This window comes from Petromyzon marinus, chromosome 9 (genome assembly GCF_048934315.1).
Source record: "Petromyzon marinus isolate PM22_M1 ecotype Great Lakes invasive population chromosome 9, UKy_Petmar_22M1.pri1.0, whole genome shotgun sequence".
Lineage (NCBI taxonomy): Eukaryota > Metazoa > Chordata > Hyperoartia > Petromyzontiformes > Petromyzontidae > Petromyzon > Petromyzon marinus.
In genome coordinates, this window is record NC_133675.1 from 7,645,313 (window position 1) to 7,668,592 (window position 23,280).

Sequence of the window (23,280 nt, forward strand, 5' to 3'; positions counted from 1 at the left end):
CCTGTGATTGTGGTGTATGAATGTGTCTCCCCCTGTGATTGTGGTGTATGAAAGTGTCTCCCCTGTGATTGTGGTGTATGAATGTCTTCCCCTGTGATTGTGGTGTATGAATGTGTCTTCCCCTGTGATTGTGGTGTATGAATGTGTCTTCCCCTGTGATTGTGGTGTATGAATGTGTCTCCCCCTGTGATTGTGGTGTATGAAAGTGTCTTTACCTGCGATTGTGGTGTATGAATGTGTCTTTACCTGCGATTGTGGTGTATGAAAGTCTCTTTCCCTGTGATTGTGGTGTATGAAAGTGTCTTCCCCTGTGATTGTGGTGTATGAATGTGTCGTCCCCTGTGATGGTGGTGTATGAAAGTGTCTTACCCTGCGTTTGTGGTGTATGAATGTGTCTCCCCCTGTGATTGTGGTGTATGAATGTCTCCCCTGTGATTGTGGTGTATGAATGTGTCTTCCCCTGTAATTGTGGTGTATGAATGTGCCTCCCCCTGTGATTGTGGTGTATGAATGTGCTTCCCCTGTGATTGTGGTGTATGAATGTGTCTCCCCCTGTGATTGTGGTGTATGAATGTCTCCCCCTGTGATTGTGTTGTATGAAAGTGTCTCCCCCTGTGATTGTGGTGTATGAAAGTGTCTTTCCCTTCGATTGTGCTGTATGAATATGTCTTCCCCTGTGATTGTGGTGTATGAATGTGTCTCTCCCTGTGATTGTGCTGTATGAAAGTGTCTCTCCCTGTGATTGTGATGTATGAATGTGTCTTCCCCTGTGATTGTGGTGTATGAAAGTGTCTTCCCCTGTGATTGTGGTGTATGAATGTGTCTCCCCCTGTGATTGTGGTGTATGAAAGTGTCTCCCCTGTGATTGTGGTGTATGAATGTCTTCCCCTGTGATTGTGGTGTATGAATGTGTCTTCCCCTGTGATTGTGGTGTATGAATGTGTCTTCCCCTGTGATTGTGGTGTATTAATGTGTCTCCCCCTGTGATTGTGGTGTATGAAAGTGTCTTTTTTCTGCGATTGTGGTGTATGAATGTGTCTTCCCCTGTGATTGTGGTGTATGAATGTGTCTTCCCCTGTGATTGTGGTGTATGAATGTGTCTTCCCCTGTGATTGTGGTGTATGAATGTGTCTCCCCCTGTGATTGTGGTGTATGAAAGTGTCTTTACCTGCGATTGTGGTGTATGAATGTGTCTTTACCTGCGATTGTGGTGTATGAAAGTCTCTTTCCCTGTGATTGTGGTGTATGAAAGTGTCGTCCCCTGTGATGGTGGTGTATGAAAGTGTCTTACCCTGCGTTTGTGGTGTATGAATGTGTCTCCCCCTGTGATTGTGGTGTATGAATGTCTCCCCTGTGATTGCGGTGTATGAATGTGTCTTCCCCTGTAATTGTGGTGTATGAATGTGCCTCCCCCTGTGATTGTGGTGTATGAATGTGCTTCCCCTGTGATTGTGGTGTATGAATGTGTCTCCCCCTGTGATTGTGGTGTATGAATGTCTCCCCCTGTGATTGTGTTGTATGAAAGTGTCTCCCCCTGTGATTGTGGTGTATGAAAGTGTCTTTCCCTTCGATTGTGCTGTATGAATATGTCTTCCCCTGTGATTGTGGTGTATGAATGTGTCTCTCCCTGTGATTGTGCTGTATGAAAGTGTCTTACCCTGCGTTTGTGGTGTATGAATGTGTCTCCCCCTGTGATTGTGGTGTATGAATGTCTCCCCTGTGATTGTGGTGTATGAATGTGTCTTCCCCTGTAATTGTGGTGTATGAATGTGCCTCCCCCTGTGATTGTGGTGTATGAATGTGCTTCCTCTGTGATTGTGGTGTATGAATGTGTCTCCCCCTGTGATTGTGGTGTATGAATGTCTCCCCCTGTGATTGTGTTGTATGAAAGTGTCTCCCCCTGTGATTGTGGTGTATGAAAGTGTCTTTCCCTTCGATTGTGCTGTATGAATATGTCTTCCCCTGTGATTGTGGTGTATGAATGTGTCTCTCCCTGTGATTGTGCTGTATGAAAGTGTCTCTCCCTGTGATTGTGATGTATGAATGTGTCTTCCCCTGTGATTGTGGTGTATGAAAGTGTCTTCCCCTGTGATTGTGGTGTATGAATGTGTCTCCCCCTGTGATTGTGGTGTATGAAAGTGTCTCCCCTGTGATTGTGGTGTATGAATGTCTTCCCCTGTGATTGTGGTGTATGAATGTGTCTTCCCCTGTGATTGTGGTGTATGAATGTGTCTTCCCCTGTGATTGTGGTGTATTAATGTGTCTCCCCCTGTGATTGTGGTGTATGAAAGTGTCTTTTTTCTGCGATTGTGGTGTATGAATGTGTCTTTACCTGCGATTGTGGTGTATGAAAGTCTCTTTCCCTGCGATTGTGCTGTATGAAAGTGTCTTTCCCAGTGATTGTGGTGTATGAATGTGTCGTCCCCTGTGATGGTGGTGTATGAAAGTGTCTTACCCTGCGTTTGTGGTGTATGAATGTGTCTCCCCCTGTGATTGTGGTGTATGAATGTGTCTTTACCTGCGATTGTGGTGTATGAAAGTGTCTCCCCCTGTGATTGTGGTGTATGAATGTGTCTCCCCTGTGATTGTGGTGCATGAATGTGTCTTCCCCTGCGATTGTGGTGTATGAATGTGTCTCCCCCTGTCATTGTGGTGTATGAATGTGTCTCCCCTGTGATTGTGGTGTATGAATGTCTTCCCCTGTGATTGTGGTGTATGAATGTGTCTTCCCCTGTGATTGTGGTGTATGAATGAGTTCCCCTGTGATTGTGGTGTATGAATGTGTCTTCCCCTGTGATTGTGGTGTAGGAATGTCTCCCCCTGTGATTGTGGTGTATGAATGTGTCTTCCCCTGGGATTGTGGTGTATGAATGTGTCTTTCCCTGTGATTGTAGTGTATGAAAGTGTCTTTCCCTGCGATTGTGCTGTATGAAAGTGTCTTTCCCTGCGATTGTGGTGTATGAATGTGTCTCTCCCTGTGATTGTGGTGTATGAATGTGTCTTCCCCTGTGATTGTGGTGTATGAAAGTGTCTTTCCCTGTGATTGTGGTGTATGAATGTGTCTTCCCCTGTGATTGTGGTGTATGAATGTGTCTTCCCCTGTGATTGTGGTGTATGAAAGTGTCTTACCCTGCGTTTGTGGTCTATGAATGTGTCTCCCCCTGTGATTGTGGTGTATGAATGTGTCTCCCCCTGTGATTGTGGTGTATGAAAGTGTCTCCCCTGTGATTGTGGTGTATGAATGTCTTCCCCTGTGATTGTGGTGTATGAATGTGTCTTCCCTTGTGATTGTGGTGTATGAAAGTATCTTCCCCTGTGATTGTGGTGTATGAAAGTGTCTTACCCTGTGATTGTGGTGTATGAATGTGTCTTCCCCTGTGATTGTGGTGTATGAAAGTGTCTTCCCCTGTGATTGTGGTGTATGAAAGTGTCTTCCCCTGTGATTGTGGTGTATGAACGTCTTCCCCTGTGATTGTGGTGTAGGAATGTGTCTCCCCCTCTGATTGTGGTGTATGAATGTGTCTTTCCCTGCGATTGTGGTTTATGAAAGTGTCTTTCCCTGTGATTGTGGTGTATGAAAGTGTCTTCTCCTGTGATTGTGGTGTTTGGATGTCTTTCCCTGTGATTGTGGTGTATGAATGTGTCTTCCCCTGCGTTTACGGTGTATGAATGTGTCTCCCCCTGTGATTGTGGTGTATGAATGTGTCTTCCCCTGTGATCGTGGTGTATGAATGTGTCTCCCCCTGTGATTGTGGTGTATGAATGTGTCTTCCCCTGTGATTGTGGTGTATGAATGTGTCTCCCCCTGTGATTGTGGTGTATGAAAGTGTCTCCCCCTGTGATTGTGGTGTATGAAAGTGTCTTTACCTGCGATTGTGGTGTATGAATGTGTCTTTACCTGCGATTGTGGTGTACGAAAGTGTCTTTCCCTGCGATTGTGCTGTATGAAAGTGTCTTTCCCTGTGATTGTGGTGTATGAATGTGTCTTCCCCTGTGATTGTGGTGTATGAATGTGTCTTCCCCTGTGATTGTGGTGTATGAAAGTGTCTTACCCTGCGTTTGTGGTCTATGAATGTGTCTCCCCCTGTGATTGTGGTGTATGAATGTGTCTCCCCCTGTGATTGTGGTGTATGAAAGTGTCTCCCCTGTGATTGTGGTGTATGAATGTCTTCCCCTGTGATTGTGGTGTATGAATGTGTCTTCCCTTGTGATTGTGGTGTATGAAAGTATCTTCCCCTGTGATTATGGTGTATGAAAGTGTCTTACCCTGTGATTGTGGTGTATGAATGTGTCTTTCCCTGCGATTGTGGTTTATGAAAGTGTCTTTCCCTGTGATTGTGGTGTATGAAAGTGTCTTCTCCTGTGATTGTGGTGTTTGGATGTCTTTCCCTGTGATTGTGGTGTATGAATGTGTCTTCCCCTGCGTTTACGGTGTATGAATGTGTCTCCCCCTGTGATTGTGGTGTATGAATGTGTCTTCCCCTGTGATCGTGGTGTATGAATGTGTCTTCCCCTGTGATTGTGGTGTATGAATGTGTCTCCCCCTGTGATTGTGGTGTATGAATGTGTCTTCCCCTGTGATTGTGGTGTATGAATGTGTCTCCCCCTGTGATTGTGGTGTATGAAAGTGTCTCCCCCTGTGATTGTGGTGTATGAATGTGTCTTTACCTGCGATTGTGGTGTACGAAAGTGTCTTTCCCTGCGATTGTGCTGTATGAATGTCTTTCCCTGTGATTGTGGTGTAGGAATGTCTCCCCCAGTGATTGTGGTGTATGAATGTGTCTACCCCTGTGATTGTGGTGTATGAATGTGTCTTCCCCTGTGATTGTGGTGTATGAATGTGTCTTTCCCTGTGATTGTGGTGTATGAATGTGTCTTCCCCTGTGATTGTGGTGTATGAATGTGTCTTCCCCTGCGATTGTGGTGTATGAAAGTGTCTTCCCCTGTGATTGTGGTGTATGAATGTGTCTTACCCTGTGATTGTGGTGTATGAATGTCTTACCCTGTGATTTTGGTGTATGAAAGTGTCTCCTCTTGCGATTGTGGTGTATGAATGTGTCTCCCCCTGCGTTTGTGGTGTATGAATGTGTCTCCCCCTGAGATTGTGGTGTATGAATGTGTCTCCCCCTGTGATTGTGGTGTATGAAAGTGTCTTTACCTGCGATTGTGGTGTATGAATGTGTCTTTACCTGCGATTGTGGTGTATGAAAGTGTCTTTCCCTGCGATTGTGCTGTATGAATGTGTCTTCCCCTGTGATTGTGGTGTATGAATGAGTTCCCCTGTGATTGTGGTGTATGAATGTGTCTTTCCCTGTGATTGTGGTGTAGGAATGTCTCCCCCTGTGATTGTGGTGTATGAATGTGTCTTACCCTGCGTTTGTGGTGTATGAATGTGTCTTACCCTGTGATTGTGGTGTATGAATGTCTTACTCTGCGTTTGTGGTGTATGAATGTGTCTCCCCCTGTGATTGTGGTGTATGAATGTGTCTTCCCCTGTGATTGTGGTGTATGAATGTGTCTCCTCCTGTGATTGTGGTGTATGAAAGTGTCTCCCCCTGTGATTGTGGTGTATGAATGTGTCTTCCCCTGTGATTGTGGTGTATGAATGTGTCTCCCCCTGTGATTGTGGTGTATGAATGTGTCTACCCCTGCGATTGTGGTGTATGAATGTGTCTCCCCCTGCGATTGTGGTGTATGAAAGTGTCTTACCCTGTGATTGTGGTGTATGAAAGTGTCTTCCCCTGTGATTGTGGTGTATGAATGTCTTCCCCTGCGATTGTGGTGTATGAAAGTGTCTTACCCTGTGATTGTGGTGTATGAAAGTGTCTTTCCCTGCGATTGTGGTGTATGAAAGTGTCTTTCCCTGCGATTGTGCTGTATGAAAGTGTCTTCCCCTGTGATTGTGGTGTTTGAATGTGTCTCCCCCTGCGATTGTGGTGTATGAATGTCTTTCCCTGAAATTGTGGTGTATGAATGTGTCTTCCCCTGTGATTGTGGTGTATGAAAGTGTCTTACCCTGCGTTTGTGGTGTATGAATTTGTCTTAACCTGTGATTATGGTGTATGAATGTCTTCCCCTGTGATTGTGGTGTAGGAATGTCTTACCCTGTGATTTTGGTGTATGAAAGTGTCTCCTCTTGCGATTGTGGTGTATGAATGTGTCTCCCCCTGCGTTTGTGGTGTATGAATGTGTCTTCCCCTGTGATTGTGGTGTATGAATGTGTCTCCCCCTGAGATTGTGGTGTATGAATGTGTCTCCCCCTGTGATTGTGGTGTATGAAAGTGTCTTTACCTGCGATTGTGGTGTATGAAAGTGTCTTTCCCTGCGATTGTGCTGTATGAATGTGTCTTCCCCTGTGATTGTGGTGTATGAATGAGTTCCCCTGTGATTGTGGTGTATGAATGTGTCTTTCCCTGTGATTGTGGTGTAGGAATGTCTCCCCCTGTGATTGTGGTGTATGAATGTGTCTTACCCTGCGTTTGTGGTGTATGAATGTGTCTTACCCTGTGATTGTGGTGTATGAATGTCTTATTCTGCGTTTGTGGTGTATGAATGTGTCTCCCCCTGTGATTGTGGTGTATGAATGTGTCTTCCCCTGTGATTGTGGTGTATGAATGTGTCTCCTCCTGTGATTGTGGTGTATGAAAGTGTCTCCCCCTGTGATTGTGGTGTATGAATGTGTCTTCCCCTGTGATTGTGGTGTATGAATGTGTCTCCCCCTGTGATTGTGGTGTATGAATGTGTCTACCCCTGCGATTGTGGTGTATGAATGTGTCTCCCCCTGCGATTGTGGTGTATGAAAGTGTCTTACCCTGTGATTGTGGTGTATGAAAGTGTCTTCCCCTGTGATTGTGGTGTATGAATGTCTTCCCCTGCGATTGTGGTGTATGAAAGTGTCTTACCCTGTGATTGTGGTGTATGAAAGTGTCTTCCCCTGCGATTGTGGTGTATGAAAGTGTCTTTCCCTGCGATTGTGCTGTATGAAAGTGTCTTCCCCTGTGATTGTGGTGTTTGAATGTGTCTCCCCCTGCGATTGTGGTGTATGAATGTCTTTCCCTGAAATTGTGGTGTATGAATGTGTCTTCCCCTGTGATTGTGGTGTATGAAAGTGTCTTACCCTGCGTTTGTGGTGTATGAATGTGTCTTAACCTGTGATTATGGTGTATGAATGTCTTCCCCTGTGATTGTGGTGTAGGAATGTCTTCCCCTGTGATTGTGGTGTATGAATGTGTCTTCCCCTACGATTCTGGTCTATGAATGAGTTCCCTTGCTGTGGTGATGTATGAATGTGTCTTCTCTTGCGGTGGTAGTTCATGAATATGCAACAGTCCACACTGGTCGTCCGGGTGAGGGAACTATTGTTCTGCCGGAATCGGCACGGACACTTGTAGGACAGGCGGCACACACCCAGCCTTTTCTTCCCCGACGACTAAGCTGTCCGCAGCTTTATCAACCTTCGTTGCCCTTATAACCGCTCGGGAGCGAAATTCTAATTCGAGTTTATCGCTTGTTACGTCCTAACACAGATGAAAGAGAAAAGTAGCAGAAGAATGACATGACGAAAGCATACAACGCATCAGAAAAATATGTACATCCTCCCCTGATAACCCGTACTGCACAAGAACAACTAGGGATGGACAAATATGGAAATAAGGAGCAAGGGAAGTTACATTTTTTGGTTCCGGCAGCCTGTGGTACCGTTTGGTTGCACAGTGGAACTGGTGCACTTGAATTTGACGCGCCAGCCTATGGATGTTTGGTGGCCGACACCGTGGAACCCGGCAACGTTACTGATGACCAAGAGACTGGTGATGATGATTGAGAAAAATCTGAGTCATGAACATGTGGTTCTAAGCAAGAAGGATTCACGTGCCAATGGCAATTTCCCAATTTATCATTCACACATTGTGACCGCAGGACTCTGATGACTTTGACAGGTCCCCTCCATGGTCTATGCAATTTTAGGGATATGCCAGCTGGAATCTGTGAACAGTGCAGCCATGTCATGCCGCCGGCCTTCCACTACTTTCATATTGCGGTCTTTGCCTGAACGTGTTTGTTTGCTGCCTGGACTGTAGCAGTGAAGCCCTTGGGGCCTTCCTCAATTCCTGCAGGAAAGTTAACGTGTGATGGGAGGACGCTGGCCAGGACCTTACGTGGGCCCATATTTCAGCCAAGCTGATTCTCAGTCAGGGTGTTGACTCCCGGCCGTACATCGAGTAGAACGGGGAGAATCCTGTCGAAGCGTGTGAGGCCATTCGGTACGCTGCGGCATAGTGTGGACGGAATAGTGAGATTCAACCTTTGAACCATTCCATCCGTCTCCGGGTGGTAAGCCGAGGTTCGCAGCTTTTAAGTGGCCAACATAGCGCATATCTCTTTCAGGAGCTGGGATGAAAGATTATGACCCTGTTTTGGCAGCAATTGCTTGGGGAAGCCCTTATCTACCACATAACCATTTATGAATGCCTCCGTGGTAGATTTTGTCATCTGATCTGGGAGGGGTCATGCCATGGGTCAACAGGTCAAGTATTCAGCCCCAACCAGCAATAACGATTCCCGCACAGTGTTGCAGAGAAGGGGGACCCAGGGTTAGATCTAAGGCAACCATTTAATTCACCCTAGAGACAGTAATGGATTGTAGTGGAACTATTGGCGCACAAGGGGGCGGTTTTCATCGTGCGCAATATTAGCACGTACTCGGCAATGGATGAACATACCCGGCCAATAATAGTGAAGTTTCATGATGACGTGAGTATTTCTGTCGCTCAGGTGCATGAGCTGAAGCATGTAAATATGCCCAAATAATATCCTGCGCAAAGGGCTAAGAATAAGAGCGCATTGACGCTGCAAGGCCATATCCCAACACATCCAGCAGAAGGCCCTCCCAATGTAAAAGATGTGACAACTGATGACTGAGACGCAGGCCTCTTTGTATTTTCGGAGTCCCCAATGGTGTTTAAGGATCCCAACCCATAACCCCCAAGCATCAACTGGTCTCTCTCCAGCCCTGCTGACACTGGGGCCATAACCTGGCTCCCTTCTGGGTCAATGTCTTTACGGTGCGCAAACCTGTTGTGCACGTAAGCCCAACCGAGGAGCCTAGTCGAGCCAGAGCATCTGCATTAGAATGGTGGGCACCTTTGCGATAAATGATATCCATAATTAAATTCCTGAAGTCGCTCAATCCATCTAGCCATCTGGCCCGACAGCTGGTCGAATCGCAGAGAGTATTATAAAGCCACGTGGTCAGTGCGTACTAGACATTTCTGGCTCGACAAGTAGGGGTAGTACTGGTGCATGAAGTGCACAACTAACAACAGTGTGTGATTGGTTTTGCAGTACTTTTGTTTGGCGAGAGACAGAATGCGACTGCAGTACGCTATAATCATTACCCTTCCATTTTGCATCTATGACAATACTGCCCTGACAATGACATCACTAGCATCAGTGTCTAGAATAAAGGGAAATGAGAAATCCGAGTACCTGAAAGGAAGCGCCACCATCGGGCACATGCTCGGCACCCCATAAAATCTCTGTTTTTTTATTTTAAGCGCATGCAGTGGCTTCTCACCTTCAATGCTTCATCATCCAGGGTCCTAGGAATGCCCTCAATGCCTCCGGGGAGTCATGTCGCTGGACTCTATTGGAAGATAAGGACCCGTCCCAATACCAATAGGGATGGCGCCAGCTAAGCGCCGTGGACAGCTTTCCCCGACGCCAGTCGCTGTCAGCATTGTGGCCGCAACTCTGCAGCCATTGCAAGAGCGGCAAGGAGCGGTTACCAACTCGCCGGGATATGTGCCGTGGTTGCTGGGGTCGTGCCCGACGCCGCCCAGAGACCTGGAAATGACGGCTGCTGTGCAGCTCAGCAGCCGGGTCTCCCATCATCATCGCCGGCCCAGCCGTCCGAGCTCCTGGTGGCTGTCGCCACTGCGCCGGACTCAGTGGGCGCCGCTCAATCGCACAGCTTCAAGGTGGTGCCTCGAGCTGCTGCGGAAATCGCGAGCATGGCCCCTCGACCAGTAGAGCAACAGAACGGCCCCAGGGCTCTGCAGGGGACCGAGGGTGCCCTAACTCAGCTGCTGCCCTCGCTGTCAGTGTTGTGGAGAAATGCCTCAATAGTTGGGGTAGGTGGAAAACGTCTTGGCAGCTGGCGGGAGTTGAGAGGCATTCGTGGACGTGCCGACCTAGGATGCCCTCCCACTCCCTCGTGTGCCGTGCCGGCCTTCATAGGTGCTTGCTAACAACACCTGCCCCAACAGTTTGCAAAGGCTATAGGGGGGATCTTTGTCTTGGTGTATGAATGTAATTGTCATGCCTGTTGCGAGTACACGTATGGATTTTTTTAAAGGCAGACCCGGATTTAAATGATGTCATAAAGAGGCATGCGAGAGTAGGTTAGCAATGCTTTTGGAAAAATTAATATATTAGAGTCATGAAAAGCTATCAGCGTATCATGTGTCCCTTTTCCAGTGGCTTAGTATAAATCCTAGCTCCACGTTTCAGTAATATTTTTGTTCCCATTTTCTGTGTCACTGTAAGTGGGTTTGATAAATATGTAATCACAAGTAATATGCAATGATGTAATACGATTGTCTTTCGATACACTGGTATGATTAAAAGGTGAAAGTGCCAAAAGAAGTGTGGTGATGTGCATACAGTACTTGGAATTACATCGAGGGACAAAAATAAGAACACATCTATCAGAGAACAAACACGATTATAGACATTTTTGACTGTTAAGTAAGGTAATTGGACTGGTGTAGGGACCCATCTTGTCTGGAAGGCACGATGGCTGATGATTGAGACTGATAATAATAATAGAGTGGCATCCAAAAGAGAGTTCACGTACAGACGTCACCGTGGATATGGGGCAATTAAATTAGTTTGTGTGCTGGTGATGGATTGATTCATGCAGCAGTATAGAGATCATGACTGCTGCCACTGATGGCAGTAATTTTAAACAGTAATTATTTTTATATTCTTGGTTCTTTCGGTAAAGTCACGTAGAAGGGAAACAATAAAATAACAAATCTATTTTTTTATTATTTTATTGTTTCCCTTCTACGTGACATTACCGAAAGAACCAAGAATATTAATCCCTGCAGTCACGAAAGCTTTAAATCAGTAATTATTTTATTAGTAATGTTTTTTTTTGCAGGAGGAAATCTGACTACCTGGTGAAAACGAATCCATATGTCATAGCCGGGTAGCGGTAACTTGTTGCTTTGTTTACCATATACAGTACATACATATGCACTTTGGAGCGGTCGGGGAGAAGTGGTTTAAAGTGTTGCACAATGCATCTGGCAACTTGAGTTTTTTTTTTATTTATGACAACATACGATCAGGGACAAGTGATATGTGAACTGGTGATAGACCCCAGCCCCTCACTACCTAGCACTGACCAACACAATGAACTCGGTCAAACAGCCGACGTCACTGAAACAGCGTTGGGAGACCTTTGTTCTAACAGTGGAATATTTATAGAATTGCACCCCGTCGTATTCGTGGAATATCTATCACCCTGTATATGCACATTTGCAAACACAATTGTACAGATGGAAATTGTTGTGTTCCCATTGCTGTGATTTTTCAATAAATATATTTGGCTCAAAACCAGGCCTCCCAGAGCGAAGTTATAAGTTGACAATACCGAGAAAATACAACTTTTTCTACAATGGAAGAACCATATTTTATACCAGTATCTAAACAAATAATAAAACATTTTATTGCACCTGTCACGAACAGCAAGCTCATTTAACATGTTAGAGGGTCCCATCTAGAAAACAACAGCATAAGTATACCTGGGGCAATAATTGAGGGCAGGCGGGTATCAAAATTATTAAATAACGTGGTGCGCGTTAGCGAGATGGACTTCCATTGGATATTCAATTTGACCATGAAAAGCAATACGCCATTACAAACTATGAAACTATTTAAACACTTTTTATTTTGCCAGGTAAGGCCCACTAAGCTGCTAGCTCTTTTTCAGAAGCGACCTGACCACAAATGATAGCTCTACAAAGTGGCTTATCACGTGCAAATTTATAGCAACCAAATACTCTAAACGTGGAGGGGAAAACCGGAGGACCCGGATAAAATTTAACGCGACTATGGGAACAGAGAGACATACAAATGTTAAATATACAGGCATCAGGGTAGGGACCAAACCTAGGACCTTGCATACCAGGCGAGGAAGTTAAAGTCTTTCATCTCGCCATTGCGGTGAGATTAAAGGTTTTAGTCAATGCGTATCATCAGTCATAACATGGATTGTAAACATGGACCCTGGAACAAAAGCTAGAAAAAAGTGTATAAAGAAGAATGAAGAGATGCATACTGGCAATTATACTGAGACAAATAAAGGAACACATGGATCAGAGAACGAACACTAAATGTGGACATCGTGTTGACTGTTAAATGTAAGTGGGATTACACAGAGCACTGCTAGAAGGGATGATGGAAGAAGCAAATGCGCCCGAGAGCCCAACCGACGTGGAGATGGATTGGTGAGGGCAGCTCATGCGCAGAAGCGAGATGAATTGTTGCATCGCAAGACCTTGAGATGTGGCAGCGCCTTGGAGGCCTTCATTCAGCGGTGGATAGATCATATGGCTGGTGATCACACTTCTTACCACATCCCGTTCAATGGACGAGCGGACATTGATAATGTCACTGTTTTCTTTGTCAACATTACATTTACATAATGTCGTTTAAAATGTGAGCCTTATAAAGGTATTACATAACTACAATGCAGCCTATGAAGTAGAGTACTTGGTGATTCTGCGTTGTCAGTGGTGCACAAGCACAATGAGAAAAATACTTAATACACTTTGTGACATTTCTGCAAATGGCCCTTTTATGAAATGTCACCCAATTATATATATAATTTTTAAGGCAGTGTTGATAGCAAGTGGGTTGAGCCTATACGGTTATGTGTTGTGTTTTTTTAGCTTTATTGATGGTGTTTGACAGTCACAAATTGCGTTGTTTACAAATTGCGTTGTCTACCCTTAGGCATATGGAGGACACCGATCAGGAAAATATTGTGGTGGAAACTCCCTCGAAAACCAAGTTAAGTTTAAATATTCACAGAAAACTGGAATTTCCTATCAACTAAAATATGTATTTTTTCATATCTATGTTACATACATTTAATGTAGGAGATATTAGTAAAATTAAAACTTATATTGCTCCAGTGTTAACATTAGGATATATTGTAACATCGAATGAAACATGCATGAAGGAAACTAAGTTTAAAGTAACACTTTTCCTTTTACACACATGCGTGCAGTACTGTAAATTGAAATTTTAATAATTTGGAAGCGTTATTGCACATGGATGTGTTTCGGAAAGAAACAAACTGTGGAAATATTAATCGCACCCTCCTGTGCTGTCTTAACAGGGCTTCTCACGAGTCCTGGTTTTGTCATCTCTCAGCGCAGCTTTTGGCTCATCCTTCATCTACGGCTACAATCTGTCAGTGGTGAATGGCCCTTCAGATGTATGTATTCCATGACATGTTTTTGTTCAAGTACATGTAGATACGTAGGCAATATTGGATTGTTCAACTACTGTCATAGTTAACCAAAAGCTAATAATTATGATGACACCTCCTTTGTCAATCCACTTGAGGATGAAGGCCTCCCTACACTGTCGATCACAGGGGGTTATTTGACCACGTCTCATGCTGTTCAGTGTTGGTTGGTGAATACTCTTTGGTTCTTTCGGTAAAGTCACGTAGGTATAAAACAAAATACATTAAATCACGACGTTTCGGGCACAACGCAAGTGCCCGTCGTCAGGTGGAAACAACCACAGCAATAAACAATTCAGCAATTCAGCAATTTGTTGATTGCTGTGGTTGTTTCCACAATTCAGCAATTCAGCAATTTGTTGATTGCTGTGGTTGTTTCCACCTGATGACGGGCACTTGTGTTGTGCCCGAAACGCCGTGATTTAATGTATTTTGTTTTATACCTACGTGACTTTACCGAAAGAACCAAAGAGTTTGGATCCCTGCAGTCACGAAAACTTAAAATCTAGATTGGGTTGGTGGAGTTAAGGTTTCCCTAAGACTGATTTAGATATCACTTGCCACTGATGTTAACTAATGGAAGCGTAACAATGCATTGATTTATTGATTTATATTGGTATTTGATATTGCAATACAGGCAGTAAACCATGTGCATATGGTTTAATGTTTGTATATTCGCTAATGTTGTACGTAATGGGTTCGCATGACTCCTGCATCAATTAGTGGAGCTACAATTAACTGCAATGTTAAAAAAAACAATCTATTCGTGAATCAATCTGTGACTGAACCACAACAATGCATTGATTCGCTGCAGATGTCTTTTAACTAGCCCATTAAATGTGTTCATTTTATTGTTATACCGAACTATAGTGTAGGCCACAACATTGCACAGCTAATTTCCTTTTTCAGTTCATCTTTGTGTTAAAGATCAACAATGTCCTCCAGACAGTCTCGTCCCTTCACCTGATGAAGGCCGCTTGTGTTGTGGCCGAAACGTCGTGATTTTTTTGTTATTTTATTTTCACCTACGTGACTTTACCCAATAGAACCAAAGAGTATGGATCCTAGCAGTCACGAAAGCTTTAAATCTAGAAATGTTAACATTCTTTTTAGAATTGAATTTTTTTAAATTCACAAACTTAGATTTAGTAATCTTCATTGCATGTGTTATGTATATGTACATATCATCTAGATGGGCTCTATAGAGTTCTTCTAAGTGGAGGCCCTTGCTCTAGTAGTGTTGTGAGCATGTAATTTCAGGGCTGAACCTTTACCACGTATAGGTACATAACATATACAGATAAATGCATAGATGGTGTACTTTGACCATGCTAATCGCACCTCCAATTAACATGGTTGGCTACGTATGGTGCAAAAGAAGTTCAACACTGGCACACATATATACACACTGCACATACTTAAAATAAACCTGAAATGGATTTGTGGAACTTTTCAAAATGACATTCAATTGCTTTTGGCTGGGCTCTCTCTTTGTAATCTATTTTAAAATGTTGATAACTTGCTTAATTTAATTCAATGACCCCGAGAAATTTCAATGGACAAAATAAACCTTCTGTTGTGCACTCTTTGGATTGGAGAACATGACCACTTTGATTTGGTTCGGTCTGTGTGGCAGTCTAAACCCAATATTATTTCTGTCCCGAACGTTGTTGTGTATGGAGCGTACAACATCAATTTTGAACATGACATTAAACACATTCAGGTGAATCGTGAGAACATTCAGTATATTCTCTAAATGCCAAAGTTATATTTTCCTATCAAGTCGTATAATGTCATGCCAGATGACTTTGACTGTTCAATGATGAATGGTCATATAGTTCTGACACAAGGCCTGCCAATGAGGGAACAGTTTACCCCAACCATAATTGTAGCTGAAGGTTCATTGAAAGTGTTTTGGCAATGACATTAATCATTATTGCCTCCACCATTCTTACAGCGAAAAAAAGCAGTCATCTGCTATAGCCTCTATTTGATGTTATTTACATATAAATTGGAGAATTATAGTGGTAAACGTTGGTATTTATACGCTTTCTTCTGCAATAAGAGTCATCACGCATTGTGTGTGTTGCTCAAAATAAGTGGCTTACACAAGTTAATGCAGTATTTTTTAAAGGTGTGCTCACTTAAATAGGAGTAGATTTGTCAGGTTGTTCCATGGGAAATGTTAGGTAATGTCTTCAATGGCAACTTGCGTAGCAATGTTTGCAAAAATGCATCATTATTAACGGAGCATTTTGGCATATTTAATGGAGGGATTGGAAATGTAATTGTTATTTGCTTTTGAATGAGATTAAGGAAGTTAAAATTGGATTGACCTCATTCTAAATGGGTTTGCTGCTTTCTCAAATCACTGCTGGTGGAAGTACCTCAACTAAATGTAGGTCTAGAGAGTATTTGGCCTACTCTTCTATGCTGACTGAGATGTCTTAGAACAGGTGGGAGTGCCCACATTTTACCCTGCCACACACGACCTGCATATTGACTAACTGTGCTAACGCCAGAAGACGTCTCCCATTTTCTCAGTTGCCCAAAACGCGGACCAAAAATTTAATCGATTGATCTCTGGTTAAACCCTTCTAAAGTGGCGACACAACGCCACCTATAAACAGAAAGTGCGAGGAAAACAACAACAACAACAACAACTAATTGTGCTAACTGTCCTATGCATATTCTTGAGTCTTTCAGTAAAGCCATGTAGATAGGTTCAGAGACAATAACAAAAAGTAACAAAAACTACGACGTTTCGATCGCAACACGAGCAATCATCATCAGGAGAAAAAATAGCGGGAAAGCTGCTGAGGCAGGATGTTTTAAAGGTTTCAAATGGGTGTAGCCCAATGGTCATAAGCGAAGTGGGCGGGGCTAGTGATATTAAAGTGAGAAATTTGCATGTCAATGTAAAGCCGGAGAGCTACCTCCATGACGACAAAGCTGCGGAGGTGGCCATTGTATTGTGAGAGATTAGCATGTCAATGTAAGATCGCAGAGCCACCGCCACATCGAAGAAAACGAGCAACGGTGGCTGTGTTAGTGAGACATTTAACCTGTTAATGTAAAGACATTTAACCTGTTAATGTAATACCAGAGAGTCGAAAATAACTACTAACATAGGAAGGTAAGATGGAAACATCGCAGCCAGTTATGACTTAAACTGATTAATAACGTCCTTCCAATGATTGCTCAGTTTGTACCCATCTTCTCGGTTGAAATTGTGTCTGTGTCTATATATATGGATGGCTTCATGAACGAATCTTTGGTGATAGCCAGTGGGCTTGCAAAGTACCTTCGTCTTAGAGAAATCAATTTCGTGTCAGCCCACTACATTAAAACAATGATCAGCTACGGTTGAGGTATTGGTCCTACCGTGTGTCAGATCTGCCTTATGTTCACGAACACGGTCTGAGACATGTCGCTTAGTTTCCCCAATGTACCTACTGCCGCAGACACAGCTTAGTTTGTAGACGCCGGGGTATTGCATGTCAGGGATCACATCCTTCACAGATGGGATCAGATCACGAATTTTAAGTACTGTGTTAAATTGAACCTGGATTTTGTGTTTGCTCATGATTTTTGAAATATTTTTAGTGACCCCTGCTATGTATGGCAAGGTGATGGTTTTGTTTGGGTCCTCAGATGGTTCTCTCCCAACGGTTGGGGTGATAGCTTTATGGCTTGTGTGGTCTGAATATCCATTCGTTTGAGAGCTTGGTGCACGTGATCCAGTTCACTGGCTAGGTGATGACGGTTAGAAATACATCGAGCTCTATGGTGTAGAGTTTTGATGAGGGAATTCTTCTGGGATGGATAGTGGTGGGAGTCAGGTTTTGGGTAGGCATCCGTATTGGTGGCTTTCCTGTAGACAGTGTCCCATTGTCCTATGCAGTATAGTAAGTATACGTTCTGATAGTTTATTATCATCTGTGATAAATTCAGAGACAAAAACCCCCACCTCTGTAATATTAGTGTAAGGTTAGTGCTCTGCATGATGAAACCAGTGACTTGAGTTCGATTTACAGATACGGTTAACAACAGTAGTGAGTGATATCTGAACCAGTCCTGTCACCAACACTCACCAGCTTGGTGATGTATGGTAAAACAAAAATCATATGACCAACATGCCATGGGCAGACATTCATCCAATTGACAAATGGTTGAAAGTTATTTTTTAAAATATATAATATTAGTCACATTGGATATGTAGTTCATATTAACTGTATGTCATGTTGAAACATTAAAAAGTCATACCTGACATAATGTACTTTAGAAACACTGCAATTTACCTTACAAATCCGATTTGACGGATGACGATGATGATGCTGTATATGCTCACGACATTTTGTTGACGTCTCAGTGTGTTTTCTTTTTAAAACGTTTTGTCGATCCATTTGAATGAGGCCCTCTCTCCACCCTTGTTGGTCGTTAAGGTTGTTTGACCATACTTCAAGCTGGTCAGTGTGGGTTGGCAAGGGGGGGTAGGCCAGCACCGGTGGTTGATTCATCTCTCGCCACTGACGTTAGCCATAGCCGGGAGTCAAAGTCAAGGTCGCCAGGCACTTAGCACAGTACGCTAAGTGGCGGCAATTGCTGCTCTGCAGCTGTGTTTATACCACCCTTAACAAATATATCACGTGATCATAAGTATTATTTCAGAGAATATAAGAAACAAAATAAAGTAACAATAAATAATTAGGCAGTACTCTTATAAACGTATAAAGATACATAGTATCTATTATACATGAGACTATTGGCTGCAAAAATCTACATGTTAGGTTCTTTAGAAGTTCACCGGCATTGGTTCAAGCAACCTTATTCTGTACTTCTTTGGTTCTTTCGGTATTTTATCAATTTATTATTTTATTCTCATTCTACGTGACTTTACCGAAAGAACCAAAGAAGATGAATCCTTGCAGTCGCGAAAGCTTTAAATCGAAATTTATTCTGTACTCTTTGGTTCTTTCGGTAAAGTCACGTCGGTATAAAATCAAATAAATCACGACGGTGTAGGGTATTTCACCTTATTCTGCTGCAAAGATACTGAATGTTCAAACCGGTCCAGAGGTTTCTGCTGAAAATTATACACTCCCAGAAAATCGTATGGCTATGTAAAAAATGCTGTTATTTATGTGGAGGGACAGATATGAAGAGGCATTATCGTCTGCTTGCTTATTTGATTACTTGACACATTAAACCCTTGCTTTCTCTCTGACCAGTACATCAAGGATTTCTTCAACACAACATGGGTGGATCGGTGGAGCACATCACTGTCAGACAACTCGGTAACGCTGCTGTGGTCTTTCACCATCGCCATCATGTCTATTGGGGGCCTTGTAGGAGCCCTGATCATGAGGTTCATGGTCCAGCGCTTTGGCAGGTACATTTAGACCCTCCGGTGTAAGGTATTTCATTTAAATTTTCATCTGTACAATAAAAAAAAGTTTTATGGTGAAAGAAAAAAGGCGATGCAGTTTGCCCATGTAGTGCTTTTAATATTACACTTTAGATATGCAGCACCTAGAACCACACTTAGGTTTGAATGATTTTTACACAAGCATTGTCAAAATGAAGACAATATAAAAAATTATACACTCCCAGAAAATCGTATGGCTATGTTTATTATTTTATTGTTTCCCTTCTACGTGACTTTACCGAAAGAACCACGAATATGAATCCCTGCAGTCACGAAAGCTTTAAATCAAAATATAAAAAATTGTTGATTACATACTAATAGTATACTTGCTTTGAAGCCTAATCTTTATATGGTTGTATGATAAAAGTGTTTATATTTTTCTGTTGGTTATGGAGAGGCCACCATCTAACAGTGGATTGACAGAGGCTGTGAATTGTTTGGTTGATATTATTGTAAAAAGTAAAATGTTAATCTGTATTTTTAGCAATATTTTTTCCAAAAACTGTTTCCACTAACATGTAGATACTAAATTGTACACATTTATATATGTTGCTGTTTCAGCTACTATAAATGAAATTAAAAGGTGAGTATTTAGCTTTGAAAAACATTTTTAAAAATTCCACCGCTGTATTTGGGTTTCTTGCACATGGTTACTGTGGCTGTTTTTTTTCCATTTATGACCATTATGGGCTTAACCCATCTATGTTTGTCAATCCATGACTCCCTTTTTCATTGTAATTCCAAGCATGGAGAAATGTGTACTTGGTTTTAATATTATCATGCGTAAACAAGTTGAAGATGTTAATGGTGCCAAGCCTAATTTAATCAGACTGCAATGTCTGCTTGTAATTATTTGTGGCATATCATCTCAGAGGTCATACATTACGGTACATTTTCCACGTGAAAAAATATTCCTTGGGAAACGGATTTTTGTGAAAAAAAATGTAGTTTTGTATTAATTTCTGAAGCACATAAACCCCAACAAAACATTGTACCCATGTATATATATGTTTTACACTCATATCGGATGTAATTATTTTGTAGATGAGATGCGTGCGGGTTGTAGTGAGGTCGAGGGGTGGGTTTTACCAAGAAAGAGTGAAGGTCATAGATGTAGGTTGCGACATGTTAACTCCCTCCCCTGGTATGGAGTATATTTGGAGTTTGAATGTTTTCCCCTTAGTTGCGTAGAGTTTTTTTCCAGGTCTTCTGGTTTTCCCCTCCACATTTAGAAACGTGGGTTTAAGAGTATGTCTACTCTACATTTCCAGGTAAGGCTCAGTGGGCCTCACCTGGAAAAAAACAAAAATAGTTTAGTTTAAGATAACAATCGTTAACAGATGACCTTTTTAGCGTTCGCCCCATCTGCTTCTGTCATCTCCAGGAAAGGCACGCTGCTCCTCAACAATGCCCTGGCCATCCTGGCAGCCTTGTTGATGTCACTGTGTTTTCTCGCGGGCTCCTGGGAGATGCTCTTCCTGGGCCGCTTCGTGGTGGGCATTGATGCAGGTGTGATTCCCCTCGTCATACCAATGTTACCATCCTTGTGACCCTTTATTTGTTTTCTAATTGCAGCAGTGATTGACGACAAGACCTGGCACAAGCGTATGTATTAAGGATTGAACCTCCAATTCGATCACAGTGTCTTTTTGAAGGGATGAAAGATAATTTATAATTATACTGCAGTGTATCCATCGGCTGGAATTACGTTTGTACTGTGGTCGAGTATTGCTCAATGAGAGGCTTTATCCCCACCTTTATCTGGCAGCTTGTAATTGTAGTTGCATTCTTTCCTTGTTATCGGTTGTAACAAATTATATTTTTCTCAATTACCCGTTGACACTTTGGTCGACTTTCAACAAGTGAACCATGGTCATCAATAAAGGTATTCACACATTCTATGTGTTTGAAAACACTATGTTATGCAGCATCCACACATGTTAGTTGTGGCTCACTTGACCTACAAAGCCAGATAGATATTTCTTTCTCCTGTGTGCATGTTAAAAATACAAATATTTAAAATGCTACGTTTTTGTAGTCGTGTTTGCATTGTAGTGTTTATAAAGCTGGAGTTATTAAAAAAATAAGCAATGAAGTTTGTTGTTCCCAATTATTTTTTTAAAAACCAATTTATGCAGTGGTTTTTCTTCAATTTACTGGGCTGAGACATTTTTGAAGCAGAGCTGCACTGCTGTTTTGGGGGGGATAATATTTTCTCTTGCTGCTGCAATTTATTAAACTGATAAATGGTTCTACAGTTATGTTGTATTGTGAATATGTAACTTGTATTGGAGCCAAACATCCCAGTGCTAAAAAAATAATCTGCAAATTTCTAAATTTGGATTACACATAGCAATTTTACTGCGAAAACTTAGCAGGATCCTCCTGAGAACGTCTTGAGACTTATCACGGCTTTCCTGGGTAAACAAGCTTAACTAAATTTTGATTTAAAGCTTTCGTGACTGCAGGGATTCATATTCTTGGTTCCCTTCTACGTGACTTTACCAAAAGAACCAAGAATAATCTTAACTAAATTATAATTGTCCTCAGTTGCTCTGTAATATTACAGTTCACTGTTACTTAATGCTGTTAGAGTATATGACAGTCTAATAAAGTGCAGTGCTGAAGAGTTTTTTTTTTAAAACTTAAGACATTTACTGCCCTATAGTTGTACAAAAGGTTGAAAGATAGGAGATGGACCTTAAAACTTAGTCCTGAGATGAACCTCAGAACCTCAAAACCGCTGCCCTATAGTTGTACAAAAGGTTGAAAGATAGGAGATGGACCTCAACTTAAGTCCTGAGATGAACCTCAGAACCTCAAAACCGCTGCCTCTGCCTATTGTTAGATGAGAGGTTATATTTTCATTACTCAAGCTTTTTAGTGTGCTGTTTGTGTGCTTAAGTTTTGGCTTACAAAGTAACTTTCTAAAATAACTTATTTTTACTTTTCCAAACTGCAAATATGACCGTGTTTGACAAGTCTTGTAACGACTTACTTGAAAGCTGGATGTGCCTTACTATTTTTAGTGACAATACATTTAATTCCATGCGCCATGGTGAATGTTGATTTTAGCTTTTTACTCTACTTTCAAGTTTGAATACCTATGTTTATAAAATACTAGCAGTCGTATAACAATTACATTAAATTCCCATTACTCCTGTCCAGCTTCCACAAACTCGTAGCTCATGTTAGGATAGACTTTAACTGTTGTATTTGTATAAATTCAATATTGCATAATAAAGATATGAACCTTATGGTGGCACCCCGGGCTCCTGAATAAACAAAAGTCAAAATCGTAATTAATCTATTTTTGGCGACTCCATCCCACCGCGCATATAAACGCCGCTATCCACCTGGCACGGATCATTCTGTTCTTCACCAAAGCATCGGTCGTTGCCAAAATTGCTGTAGTCATAAACAAAACTTCTAAACTTCGATTAGCGCATCGTATAGAGCTTGTCGAGAGGAATAGATTGCCGTATCGCTCGCCTTCAACAGACATAAAATGACGTCGCAACACAGTTTGTGCGAGAGCCGGGGGCTTATCGGACCCCGGGGTCCCGCCATAAGGTTCATTTGACAATTCACCACGCCAGCAGTTAGATTAATTGTCTCCATTCAGGGTTGTGATTCAATTTACTAATTTATTTTGTTTTGTCTCGTTTCTACCTCGTTTGTATTGTTTCGAGTATTTTCCACCTTAGTGCAGTTTTGTTCATGCATTAGCATGACTGTAACTTTTAAATATAATTTGCAAACTATTTTGAAGTATACTAAACCTTATATTTCCACAGTATTTATTTGTGAGCATAAATATACATTTGAATGAATTGATGCATCATGACATGCCTACTCATTAAACAGTCCTACTGTGTTGTGTTGTCAGGGCTTATGTTCTCATGAAATATTTTCCCTGGGCCCCAACCCTCACCTGCCCCTGCCACCCCACCCTTCATCAGGGAAATATTTTCTGGAACTCAGCCCTGGACAGCTTTGGCTGAAATTAAGCCTTGGTTTTATCAAAATGTAATACAGCGAAAATGTCATCCTCAGAAGAACGATGGACATTGAATATCAGATTTCCCTTTCTACGCAGGCATCTCCCTGAGCGTCTTGCCCATGTACCTTGCGGAGATCTCCCCAAAGAATCTACGCGGATCCACGGGCCAGGTTTCTGCCATCTTCATCTGTCTAGGAGTCTTCACCGGGCAGGTGCTGAATTTGAAAGAGGTGTTAGGCCAGGTGCGTTTAAATCACAATCGCACACGCGTCATTTGTATTCCTCTGTGACGTTTTGTGTTTGGCA

General features: G+C 42.4%; 1 protein-coding gene across 3 annotated transcripts in view; it reads left to right on the plus strand.

Moving 5' to 3' along the window:
• Positions 1 to 23,280, plus strand: part of SLC2A9 (solute carrier family 2 member 9) — a 79,133-nt gene that overhangs the window by 40,404 nt on the left and 15,449 nt on the right. For 2 of the 3 annotated variants that reach the window (XM_076065860.1, XM_076065859.1), the window contains exons 2-6: positions 13,024 to 13,079; positions 13,410 to 13,510; positions 18,775 to 18,935; positions 20,356 to 20,480; positions 23,071 to 23,216. In XM_076065860.1, coding sequence (XP_075921975.1) covers positions 13,028 to 13,079; positions 13,410 to 13,510; positions 18,775 to 18,935; positions 20,356 to 20,480; positions 23,071 to 23,216 — 585 coding nt within the window. In that variant the 5' untranslated portion in view covers positions 13,024 to 13,027. Of the gene's footprint in view, positions 1 to 13,023; positions 13,080 to 13,409; positions 13,511 to 18,774; positions 18,936 to 20,355; positions 20,481 to 23,070; positions 23,217 to 23,280 lie in introns of those variants that run through there. The other variant, XM_076065861.1, reaches the window with a different exon arrangement.